At 41.3% G+C, this 13751-nt stretch overlaps 1 protein-coding gene across 1 annotated transcript in view; it reads left to right on the top strand.

Moving 5' to 3' along the window:
- Positions 1-13751, top strand: part of LOC141171480 (transmembrane protease serine 11B-like protein) — a 71446-nt gene that overhangs the window by 30581 nt on the left and 27114 nt on the right. The window contains exons 4-5 of the mRNA XM_073655210.1: positions 2098-2246; positions 3120-3158. Of these exons, the coding sequence (XP_073511311.1) occupies positions 2098-2246; positions 3120-3158 (188 nt within the window). The remainder of the gene's footprint in view (positions 1-2097; positions 2247-3119; positions 3159-13751) is intronic.

Raw genomic sequence — 13751 nt, 5'->3', positions numbered from 1 at the left:
CTCACTCCTGAGCTAGGTCGTCCAGTTCTCTCTGACCCTGCCCCCAGTTCCAGCTTTTATAGGGGCAGCCAGCTCCCCCTACTGGCCTGGGACAGGAGGTGCTGTATGCTAATTTTCCCTAATCAGGGAACCTCCCTCCTGCTCTCAGACACAGCCTTTATTATTTGTGGCATCCTGGCCTGGGGTGACACAAATACATGGGGTCATATAACTGCCCACTCGCTCTGGGAATACCAGGGAATTGTGACTGCATCTGAAATGCAGGATGTCACAATTAGGCAATATAGAGTGACTCCAGACTTTTTCAGAAGCCCGGACAACTCCTTTAGGAGCATATGCTTTACAACAGCCAAATTGTCATAGGAAAAAAACTAGAGATGACTTGTTGACAATTTTGAGAAAGTTTTCTAAACAAGATCTGTGATCTGTGCAGAGGTCACTGTGCAAGGAAGAGAGGAGGTGAGCTGTGACCATCACCTATTCTAAATGGAGTCCATTATTGGTCATTAAAATCCTTTTTTTGATGATACTCGGGAGACTACTGAAAAGTGATCTATACAGAATTAAAATGTAGGGTTCTACGCTCAAACACACATATTGCAAAAGATATTAGGACAACGGTCCATTATACAACTTAACCTTCCTCTCATACAATGCTAAAGGGTTTGTATCAAGCATAGGTGGATTACAATGAGGGCACTCTGTGCTACCGCCCGGGGCTCGAGGCTCTGGGGGGGGCCATGGCCAGATTGCCCTCATTATAATGTGTGCGGCACACATATCCCAGCAGGCAGAGGCGGGGGGCCCCTGAACCGCTCCTCCAGCAGCTGCGCAGGGCCCCTGCTTCTTCTTCGGCTGGGCCAGCACTGCACCTGTAAATTTGCTTGTGTGCTGACCCGGCCATGTCACAGCTAGTATACACGGCCCTGTGCGCGGCCGTGTCTGCTAGCGTGACGTCATGCAGTGCGCCCTGCACTGCTGCACCGGAGAGGAGCTGGACGACGAGAGCCGAACAGAGGAATGGCGAGTGACGTGTGTGTTCGTGTATGTGTGTGTGTGTCACAGTGTGTGTGTCACTGTGTGTCTGTCACAGTGTGTCTGTGTGTGCAGATATCATTGTGTGATGTCTGTTTATATGTATTTTTGTGTTTCAAATGTGTTTATGCGTGTTTGTATATGTCTTGGTATATGTCTGTATATGTTTGCGTGTGTGTGTGACTGCGTGCGGCCTCCCGCTGTATCTGGGGGGCACTGTGCGGCCTCCCACTGTACCTGGGGGGCGCCATGCGGCCTACCGCTGTACTTGGGGGGCGCCGTGCGGCCTCCCGCTGTACCTGGGGGGCGCCGTGCGGCCTACCGCTGTACTTGGGGGGCGCCGTGCGGCCTCCCGCTGTATCGGAGTCTGACTAGCTTCTGTGACCCTGTACATCTCCCATACTGCAGAAGCAATACTGCCTCTGCTGGCAGCCTGGGAGAGCGCGTAGTACAGAACAGTGGCGTGACCGTGCACCACCTGACCTGTCAGTCTTCAGGCGAACACTGTTCCCGGCAACTAGGAAGCCAGGAGGCAGAGGAACAGTACACTCCTGAAGAAACTACATGAGAACTTTTTTAATTATTATAAAAATCAAGATTATGCAAAGACTTCATGTAGTCATATAGGACAAAAGCGGTCTCAGAGATAACTAGTTTTACCAACAATTTTTCTCCTGACTCCACCATAAATGATTGGATCAGCCAGATGGGGAATGGATTGGGGAATAAAAGGGAAATAAACTACTGCCAGACAGTTCTGTCGACTCTAATCCCCTGACAGTGGCCTATCTGCAGTGGGAACATGTTGAAATCCAAGATGGCAAATTCTTTTGTCCCTCAGCGTCTGCTGCCAGGGAAGAATCAGGAGTCCCCAAATAGCCAATATCGCCCATTCACTGGTAAGTACATATGATCTTATGTTTATGACCCAATTCTATTGCATTTCTGGCGCAACCTCAGTCATTAAATGAAGCCCCTCTTTAACTTGTACATCACATCATTGCCTCACAGTAAATAGCTGTACGCATACATATTCACATTTATTTCCCCGTTCCTTTGCAGTCCCGGAAGTCTAATTCCTGAATTTGTCCTAGTTTTCAATTTTAAAATTGCTGAGAAGATAAACGCATCAGTCAAGACTGTACTATCTGAAAACTTAAACACCTCTGTGGTACATTTCAGCATTGACAAGAGTTCACTTCTTCTGACAGGCAAGTAGTCAATGAAATGCATATCATACTTAGGATAAAAGAAATGGTCTTCAAAGACAGACTAGTAAAATACACAGGTCAGCAATCTTACTGTAAACGATATTTCTTAAAAAATTTGGCCTCCACATTTTTATTGATGGGTGATGATATGGGTGCCACAACGCAGCAGCTCTGTATCAATGATCCACCGGCCGTGGCAACTATAGTTTTGACAGAGCTGCTGTGTCCCCACAGCATGCAACAACTTCCGGCCGCCACCATCACCAGTAACAGCTGATCACCCACACCGAACAGATATTGATGCCCTATCCTAAGCATAGCCCATCAATAAAAACGTATTGGCCAACTCAATAATTATTGTGTTGGTGGCAGCAAAATAGTCAAAAATGTACAATTAGTTAAACTACGAGTGTTTCTCAGTTGTCACAACCTGACTGATGTGTTTGATTTATTATCAGACGAGAAAGATATAATTGCACCAATACATGAATAATATCACATGGAAAATAGTTTTCTTCATTTCAGAAATCTTTTCATGTAAAGCCCTTCAACATGCAGTGCCCCAATAATGAAAAATGACCAAAAGACCGGTTCATTGAGATCATGTGCACATTATGTCTTTTTTCAGGCAGATTTCGCATTTTCATGTATGCGGCTACGCCTAGATAAACACAGATGTCGTTTACACATAACATTAGTGGCAAATTTTTTATGATATATGTTAGAAAGACATCACAGGCATGCAGAATTTCCAAGTATTGAAGTGTCTTATATTCCTGGATATAGATGACCTTTTTTTGCTTCTAATTGTTTTTTTTATTGTAAAAATATCAAAAGTTAAACATTATTACACATTGTTTTTTTCACTTTTAGAAATCACAGCTGACTCGGCACAGAGTCTTCTTTACAATAGTAAGTCAAATCTTGGACTTTTAACCTTATGTCAATAAGACTACTTGGTGCCCCTAGATCAGTGTTTCCCAAACTCCAGTCCTCACGACCCCCAACAGATCAGGTTTTCAGGATTTCCTTAGTATTGCACAGCTTCTGATGTCTTGATGATACTTCCATCACCTGTGCAATACTGAGAAAATCCTGAAAACCTGATCTGTTGGGGGCCATGAAGACTGGAGTTTGGAAAACACTGCCCTAGATAATTACTGGCTGAACCCCCGTTTGTCCAACAACTTTCCTCCCAACCTCTTTATACACGTACCATGCCTGGAGTAAGCTAACGTGTTTTAATCGGTGGGGAGTCTTGTGTGTCGGCCGCATTACGTCATTTGCCTAAATTCTACACCTCCGACTCTGTTTAAGAACTGTCTGATTGGCTCGATGCTGCGATTTTTTACAAATGAACCGTGTGCGCATGTGCAGAATTGGTTATGTTACTTGGGCAATTGTCTACTCTGGGTCTACCTGCTGTAGACTAGTACTACATATGCAGTAGATGTCTGTGTGAGACCTTAAAAGAAATCTGTTATAAGGAAATGACCTATCACTTAAATCAGATTTTTGTGTTAAATGTATTTTTTCCATTTTGTTCATGTTGTTTTCCATATTACAATCTGTAATAAAAATAAAAAATAGAAATCTTGCAGTTTTCACACTTCTTACTGGGGCTTTTTTAGACTCAAACTTCCTGTTGTTTCTGGAAATTCACATGCACATTAGCCACAATGAACAGACTGATTATATAATTTGTACATAAGCATGTAATGAGCGTGTGCAAAGGTGATTGGTGGATCCTGTGTTATCAGCTGTGTATAGAGGTGACACCTGTCAGTGTAAAGCCTGCCTCTGATGATACGGAGCCTGCTAAATACTCTTCCTGAAATAAAAAGAAGTTCGAGTCTACACAATCCTCCGTGGCCAATGTGAAATTTGCAAGATTACTAATTTTTTATTTTTTTTTACTAAAGATCGTGACACAAAGAAAATATTTAAAAAAGTCATGTAACACAAAAGTCTTGTAGTCTAGGTAATTTTTTGATGACCCAACGACTTTAAGGCTATGTTGACATGTCAAGTAATCATCCGTTAAAATGGATTTTTCCATAGACTTCAAAGTTAAAAAAAAACAGATCCAGCTGAAATCAGTTTTTTAAAAACTGACAAAAAAGTTGTGCTTGCACAACTTTTTTGCCAACGGATGATTACTGGACATGTGAACATAGCTTAAGCTCACCATACATGTACCATATTGTTAAGCCCAACCCATTGTGGCTTATCTCCAGCACCTTATCTCCTACGGAACAAAAAGGTTGGAAGTCCGAATTATCTTCTCTCATGTCATCTGATGGTGACCCTTATCTTCTGTCATATCATCTGTTGGTGCAGTATCGGAAGGCCCCCATAGACATCAGATGTTCGTCCGATCCTGCATAAAGTTGTCATGTGTATGGAGGTCACCCTAGCTCAGACTTAGGCAAAGTTCAAATGACTGCTGACTAGCTTTGTCTGGAAATTGGATAGTGGATGGGTGCAGAAGCTGCCTATTATTTACATGCACCAGTCTAATACATAAATCTGGTAAATCGGACCAGACTAGAGCATGCTACGATTTTTTTTAACGCCCATTAGCACATTAACATTAGCACATAGGTTAGCATTGGTCAGTGTGCGGTCTGTTGTACGAAAGAACAACACAAGGACAAAAAACTTACAGTGGGTACAGAAAGTATTCAGACCCCTTTAAATTTTTCACTCTTTGTTTCATTGCAGCCATTTGGTAAATTCTAAAAAGTTCATTTATTTTCCCATTAAAGTACACTCTGCACCCCATCTTCACTGAAAAAAAAACAGAAATGTAGAAATTTTTGCAAATTTATTAAAAAAGAAAAACTGAAATATAACATGGTCATAACCCTTTGCTCATACACTCATATTTAAGTCACATGCTATCCATTTCCTTGTGATCCTCCTTGAGATGGTTCTACTCCTTCATTGGAGTCCAGCTGTGTTTAATTAAACTGATAGGACTTGATTAGGAAAGGCACACAATTGTCTATATAAGATCTCACAGTGCATGTCAGACCAAATGAGAATCATGAGCTGAAAGGAACTTCCCAAGGAGCCCAGAGACAGAATTATGGCAAGGCACAGATCTGGCCAAGGTTACAAAAGAATTTCTGCATTACTCAAGGTTCCTAAGAGCACTGTGGCCTCCATATTCCTTAAATGGAAAAAGTTTGGGACCACCATAAGTCTTCCTAGACCTGGCCTTCCAGCCAAACTGAGCAATCGTGGGAGAAGAGCCTTGGTGAGAGAGGTAAAGAAGAACCCCAAGATCACTGTGGCTGAGCTCCAGAGATGCAGTAGGGAGATGGGAGAAAGTTCCACAAAGTCAACTATCACTGCAGCCCTCCACCAGTTGGGCGTTCATGGAAGCGTGGCCCGACGGAAGCCTCTCCTCAGTGCAAGACATATGAAAGCCCGCATAGAGTTTGCTCAAAAACACATGAAGGACTCCCAGACTATGAGAAATAAGATTCTCTGGTCTGATGAGACGAAGATAGAACTTTTTGGTGATAATTCTAAGCTGTATGTGTGGAGAAAACCAGGCACTGCTCATCACCTGCCCAATATAATCCCAACAGTGAAACATGGTGGTGGCAGCATCATGCTATGGGGGTATTTTTCAGCTGCAGGGACAGGACGACTGGTTGCAATTGAAGGAAACATGAATGTTGCCAAGTACAGAGATATTCTGGATGAAAACCTCTTCCAGAGTGCTCTGGACCTCAGACTTGGCCGAAGGTTCACCTTCCAACAAGACAATGACCCTAAGCACACAGCTAAAATAACAAAGGAGTGGCTTCAGAACAACTCTGTGACCATTCTTGACTGGCCCAGCCAGAGCCCTGACCTAAACCCAATTGAGCATCTCTGGAGAGACCTGAAAATGGCTATCCACCAACGTTCACCATCCAACCTGATGGAACTGGAGAGGATCTGCAAGGAAGAATGGCAGAGGATCCCCAAATCCAGGTGTGAAAAACTTGTTGCATAATACCCAAGAAGACTCATGGCTGTACTAGCTCAAAAGGGTGCTTCTACTCAATACTGAGGGTCTGAATACTTATGACCATGTGATATTTCAGTTTTTCTTTTTTAATAAATTTGCACAAATTTCTATATTTCTGGGGGGTTTTCAGTCAAGATGGGGTGCAGAGTGTACTTTAATGAGAAAAAAATGAACTTTTTAGAATTTACCAAATGGCTGCAATGAAACAAAGAGTGAAAAATTTAAAGGGGTCTGAATACTTTCCATACTTACTGTAGTCTTAGTCAACCACTTAATGATGGTATAGAGGTAGCTCCTTGGCTTAGAACAAACTCACCCTCCTGATGATTCAGGGAAACTGTGTCATTCTTATGAGGCTTTTGTAATTTAACGCCTGCTTAATTGATTAAAGCGTAAAAGCCGTTTTATAATTTTCTTTTTTTTACACAAATCAATAGTACATGTGAAAATAAGAAACTTTGTAATATATCTTCTGGATAACTCCAATTCTTTCTCCTTCTGAACTTATTCTCAAAATTCTCAATTCATAGGTAAAATCTGCCTCCAGTGGATACAGATTTTCACATTACTGAGATCGAAGATGGCAATTGGTGCCCATAAAGTTCTATGGAGAACTGTAACTGTTGTTTCAGGAGAACTTGCAGCAGAATATCTGTGTCTGCCTCTAGCTCCTCCCTCCATAGTCTTTATAATCACCAACTCTCATCTCCTATCTCATTAATGGGGAAATTTGTCTTCACCGAATACAGATTTTACACATTTTACGCATGATTTGAGAATGAACGATCAGTGCAGGAGGAGAAAGAAGCAGATTTCTCTGATAAAATATAAAATTTCTTATTTTTATGAGTACTATTGATTTATGAAATAAAAATTAAAACGATGGTTACTCTTGAAATAAAATTAAATAAAATGAGTTCATGCAAAAATCAAATATCAAGGAATATTAATGCTCTGCCTTTTATAATTATGCTTGTTCAGTATAAATACAACAGGCAATTGTTATAATAGAAACACAAAAACTGCCACTAAATAAGTGCAGCTTCAACAGGAAGGCATAAAACTCATAGCTTAAAAATATAATTTTTATTTAGATATGCAAAATAAAAGCTGACAAGAATAAAAAAATGGTAAAAAAGCAGGAACCCTTGAGTTCCCTACATATCAGCTCGCTCAAACGTGCGATAATTGCACTAAATCCAATAGTTGGGTATAAAAATATCCCCCTGCAAGTAATTACCAAAAGCAGTATAAGCCCAAGTACCAAAAATAGCAATAGTTAGGTCCCATTAAATATATAAGGTGCTAGTGCATGTAGAGAATGATCCTAACTTCTATAAGCAAATAATAAGGTAAGCAAATAATAAGATAAAAATAGACCAGGTAGTATGTCTTAGTGCTTTCCAAGGGAAAGATAGTAGTGTATATATAGATACAAGTGTATATAAAGATCCAAAGATTAAGGTATATTACTTACAAAAAGAGAGAGCTTGTAGGGAACCAACCCCGACGACGCCGTTTCGCGAGTGCTTCTTCAGCACGCCCCCTCTGAAGAAGCACTCGCGAAACGGCGTCGTCGGGGTTGGTTCCCTACAAGCTCTCTCTTTTTGTAAGTAATATACCTTAATCCTTGGATCTTTATATACACTTGTATCTATATATACACTACTATCTTTCCCTTGGAAAGCACTAAGACATACTACCTGGTCTATTTTTATCTTATTATTTGCTTACCTTATTATTTGCTTATAGAAGTTAGGATCATTCTCTACATGCACTAGCACCTTATATATTTAATGGGACTTAACTATTGCTATTTTTGGTACTTGGGCTTATACTGCTTTTGGTAATTACTTGCAGGGGGATATTTTTATACCCAACTATTGGATTTAGTGCAATTATCGCACGTTTGAGCGAGCTGATATGTAGGGAACTCAAGGGTTCCTGCTTTTTTACCATTTTTTTATTTTTGTCAGTTTTTATTTTGCATATCTAAATAAAAATTATATTTTTAAGCTATGAGTTTTATGTCTTCCTGTTGAAGCTGCACTTATTTAGTGGCAGTTTTTGTGTTTCTATTGTATCATTGGGAATTTATACTTTGACCGTTGTGATATATAGGCAATTGTTATAGTGGATTATTCATATGTATTATTACTAATAATATTCATTTATTGGATGTGCTGTCATCTTCGGAGACATTGTACAATTTGATATAAAAATGTATAGAATGAAAAATACCCATACAGGTGCAATTGGCAAAACAAATCCATGACAGAATAGGAGAGGAAATAGTTAATAAAACTGAGATTAAGAGAGAAGAAGGTAAAAGGACAATGAGGAAATGATACTATGACACATTATTTCCCTGGTATTGTGCTACATACAGTACATAGTGTGTGGAATGGGATACCTAATCTAGTTGTTTTGGTAGAACAAATAACTATGACTCATAATAAGAACATCTTTCCCCATGATCAATGTAATTCTGACATTTTTATAGGTACATACATGGTCAAAATTGTTGGTACCCCTCGTTTAATGAAAGAAAAACCCACAATGGTCACAGAAATAACTTGAATCTGACAAAAGTAATAATAAATTAAACATCTATGAAAATGAACAAATGAAAGTCAGACATTGCTTTTCTGCTTCCACAGAAGTAAAAAAAAAATTAAACTCATGAAATCGGCCTGGACAGAAATGATGGTACCCTTAACTTAATATTTTGTTGAACAACCCTTTGAAGCAATCACTGCAATCAAACGATTCCTGTAACTGTCAATGAGACTTCTGCACCTCTCAACTGGTATTTTGGCCCACTCCTCATGAGCAAACTGCTCCAGTTGTCTCGTGTTTGAAGGTTGCCTTTTCCAGACAGCATGTTTCAGCTCTTTCCAAAGATGCTCAATAGGATATAGGTCAGGGCTCATAGAAGGCCACTTCAGAATAGTCCAATGTTTTCCTCTTAGCCATACTTGGGTGTTTTTAGCTGTGTGTTTTGTAGATGAATTCAAGCGAAAAACACACAATGTAAGCAGCAGTAATGAATCTAGAGCAGAAACAGCATTAAAGACACAGGACTTTGCTAAAAATAAGAGCAATCTAAAGGAAACTCGTGAATGTTTTGTCTATAGAAAGCCCGGCCACCTTAAAGCAAACTGCAGAATTTTGAAAGCAAGAATGAGTCAGCTTAAAAAGCAGAACAGTGATCAAAAGGTGAAAACAGATGTAGAGGAAAAATCTGCATGTGTTGAAACTGCATTTAATACCAGTACAGGCTCATCTGCAAAGCATATGTGGTGTATCGACTGTGCTGCTAGCAGCCATATGATGAATAACAAGTATTTCTTCACTGACCTTGAGTAAGGAGTAGGAGACGGCTACCTCCACTGTCCAGTTTCCTCAGCACAAAGCAGAAAGATCCCAGTAAAGGATGTTCTCTATGTTCCCAGTCTTGAAAGGAATCTTCTGTCAGTAAAGAAGCTTACGCAAAAAGGGAATGTAGTTACTTTTAAAGACAATAGCTGCATTATATCAAAGAAGGGTCACACTCTTGCAGAAGGAAAAATCCAAAATGAACTTTATCAGCTAAAATGCAAAGAAAGAGTGTACAGTACTAGACAAGATCTGCATAAGAACTGTATCCATATATGGCACAGACGTCTTGGGCACAGAGACCCAGAAGCAATAAGGAAGCTAGGTTAACTTGCAAATGGTGTGGAAATCAAGCAATGTAGTCAAATGATGAAGTGCACTAGCTGTCTTAAAGGGAAAATGTCCAAAAAATCCTTTCCTAAAGGAAGCTCCACTAGATCTGCACAGCCACTGGATTTGATACACACAGATGTTTGCGGTCCAATGAGTGTTCAAACTCCAAGCAAGAAGAGATATTTTCTCACATTTATTGATGACTACTCCAGATATAGTCACCTACCTGCTTCACAGTAAGGATGAAGTTCCACAGAAACTTGAAGAATATCTTACCGTAGTATTTAACAAATTTGGAAGAATGCCAAAAGCCCTGTGTGCAGATAATGGGACTGAATATACAAATGATAAGGTGCAAACCATTTTGAAAAAGAATGGAATCGTGTTCCAGACTACCATCCCATACAACCCAGAACAGAATGGCATTGCAGAGAGAAAGAACCGCACTCTCTGTGAAAGTGGAAGAAGTATGTTGTTGTTTGATGCGAATCTACCTACAATGTATTGGGGAGAAGCCATCACGACATCTTGCTATCTTCAAAACAGACTGCCAGGTAAAACCACAAATAAAACTCCATATGAGCTATGGAATTGTGAGAAGCCTGACCTGAAGCACCTAAGAATATTTGGAAGCAAAACGTTTGTGTATGTTCCCAAAGAAAAATATTCCAAGTGGGAATCAGATGCAAAGCAAGGAGTCCTGGTGGGCTATAGCGAAACTCAAAAGGGATACAGAATCTTGCACCCAGAGACCAACACAGTAACAATCAGCAGAGGCACGTAGTGATTGATGAGAACTCCGTTTCGCTCAAATTCCATGAAGTTACACCAGTCATTCAAGCCAAGAAACAAGAACAAGAATCTCAATCACCAAACCCAGACACTGAAAAAGAAAACACTGAAGTCTGGATAAGCTCTGAAGCCAGCAAGAAAAAAACAGAAGAACCAAGTCAACCTCCAGTCAGGAGATCAGAAAGACCAAACAAAGGTATCCCAGCTAGACACCTTTCTTATATGGTCAAAACACTTCCTAAGCCAGAGCCACAGTCATGGCAAGAGATGCAAAAACTGCCTGTCTACGAGAAGCAGAAGTGGATAAATGACGCTAATGAAAAGATGGAGTCCCTTCACCAACTCCAGACATGGGAGCTTACGGAGCTACCACAAGGAAAAAGTGCTATCAGATGTAAGTGGGTCTTCAAAAACAAATATGACTCAGAAGGTAAAGTTCACCGGTTTAAGGCAAGATTGGTCGCAAAAGGGTACTCGCAAAAATATGGCGAAGATTATGATGCTACATTTTCTCTAGTTGCGAAGCAAACCACATTCAGAACTTTAATGTCCGTAGCTGCAGTTCAACAGATGACAGTGAGACATTTTGACATCAAAACAGCCTTCCTACATGGTGATATTGAAGAAGAGTTGTACATGAGCCAAACCGAGGGATATATTAAAAAGGGTGAAGAGCACCTTGTTTGTAGAATGCAAAAATCTCTCTATGGACTTAAGCAGTCGGCAAGAGCATGGAACTCAAAAATGAACAAAGTTTTGATGGATGAAGGATTTAAAGAGTCTCAAGCTGATCCATGTTTGTATACGAAAATTGTAGCAAAGGACTGGATGTATGTTCTCCTATATGTAGACGATGTAATCATGTCTTATCGAGATGAAAAGGAAATTACAAAACTAGGTGAAATTCTCAACCAGCACTTTAAGACTAAGGACCTTGGAAATGTGACATATTATTTAGGAATCCAAATCTAGAGAGAGGAAGATGGGAGTTTTCTTCTCAATCAAAGTTCTAAAATTTCCGCAATCCTGAACCAATTTGGACTGTCAGAAGCCAAAGGTGCATCAACACCAATGGATCCATCCTACTTAAAGTTGGAAGGAGAAGAAGATCTGCTACCCACCAATGAGAGTTACAGACAAGCAGTGGGGGTGGTTCTGTATATAGCAACCACAACTCGTCCAGATATTACAGCCGCAGTTGGAATTCTCTGCCGACGTGTAAGAAAGCCACGCCAAAGAGACTGGTACGCAACTAAGAGAATTCTACACTATCTTAAGGAAACTCAAAGGCTAAATCTTAAGATATCAGCATCAGGAGATCTCACACTCAGAGGTTATGAAAAATATTTAGATTTGAGTGTCCTCAGTGGCTGATACCTTTTAATGGCTAACTGAAAAGATGGTAACAAATTGCAAGCATTCGAGACTACGCAGGTTCATTATGAAGAGACCTGCGTAGTCTCGAAAGCTTGCAATTTGTTACCATCTTTTCAGTTAGCCATTAAAAGGTATCAGCCACTGAGGACTCTCAAATCTAAATATTTTTCTATCTACTGGCTAACACGGTACAAGAATATATATTTTCCCTATATCAGAGGTTATGTGGATGCAGATTGGGCTGGAGATACAAGTGATCGGAAATCAACAAGTGGTTACTTGGTCCAGCAGAAAACAAGTGTCAGTCACATTGTCTTCTACAGAAGCAGAATATGTGTCAGCTACTTATGCAAGTCAAGAAGTTATTTGGTTGAAACAACTTTTGGAAGTTTTCGGCAAGCCACTAGCTCAGCCAACAGTTATCTATGAGGACAACCAAGGATGTATTAAACTTGCCAGTAGTGAGAAGATTAGTGCAAGGACTAAACACATCGACGTTAAACATCACCACTTACGTGACTTAGTAGAACGTGGTATACCAGAGTCTGTTGTTGAGTGGGGGTGTTGGAATATGTTTAGTGCAACAACTCCATTCCTGTGTATGTAAATGTTTTATTGCTAGGTTTGTGTATTGTCTTTAAAGTTAAAAAAAAAAACTCCCAGAGGCTCAAACACAGAAAAGACCATGTGACTGTGTAGAGCCCAGGGGAGATGAATGGGGAGTACTCGGCGCCCGAGCCTCGTTACGGCCTGACCCTGGGGGATATCGCAATGGTCGGCTCCCGGGGCCGTACCCTGGGCCTCTCTTTTAAAAGGGTGGATGATTATGTTACTAAGTTCGTGACTCCACCTGTGGTGTCTGGTGAGAATCACCAGCGCTGCAGCAGCCCACTGAGGCCGGTGTTAAGGCAGCTTGCGTGGTATAGCTCCCCACAGGTGGAGCTACGCCTCAGGGCAGCGGGTGTTTAAGGATGCAGGACAGATGGGACCCAGCCGGGTCAGAGCAAGAACAGGGACAGACACGATAGTCACTTCAGTACCTTTTACTGATATAAATTCAGGCACGTCCCGGAGCACTGTAGGGTGAAGGGTGCATATCAGGATCCTCCCCAGTGAGCGGGTGTAGAGCCTCCTGTTTCTTGCCTTTATGTGGTAAGTTTCTGACCTGCCTGGAGCTAGGCCTAACCTGGTTTTCGTACTGCACCGGCTGACTTTGTGGTAGGGCCTTCTCTTGGAGCACGCGCTCCCAGCTTGCGCGGCCTCCGAGACTCCTGGCTCTGTTACTTATCAGCTCTTAGGGGATCCTGGGACTTGAAGTCTTCCAGGGATTCCGGTTATGTCCTACTGGGTCCTAGAGATCCCGGTATATGCTTTCTGGGGTGAGCTTGTACAGCTCCTCTGCCCCCAATGCTACTCACTTTCCACTCACCTTCGGCCACGCTCGGGCCCTCACTAGGCTATACACACTAGCGGCAGCTTGCCACGCTTCACCGATCTTATGGCGCCGGCACACCTAGAGCTCTAACTGAGCTACAACTGCGTCTGGACTAGGCTCCACTGCAGGCTGACCTCTCTCAGACTTGACTCTCTGTAGACTC

This window comes from Phyllobates terribilis, unplaced genomic scaffold (genome assembly GCF_046119375.1).
Source record: "Phyllobates terribilis strain yellow unplaced genomic scaffold, ASM4611937v1 Scaffold_1__5_contigs__length_1240528914, whole genome shotgun sequence".
Taxonomy (NCBI): domain Eukaryota; kingdom Metazoa; phylum Chordata; class Amphibia; order Anura; family Dendrobatidae; genus Phyllobates; species Phyllobates terribilis.
The sequence above is the reverse complement of the archived record's forward strand: the minus strand, read 5'-3'. Positions and strand labels throughout refer to the sequence as shown.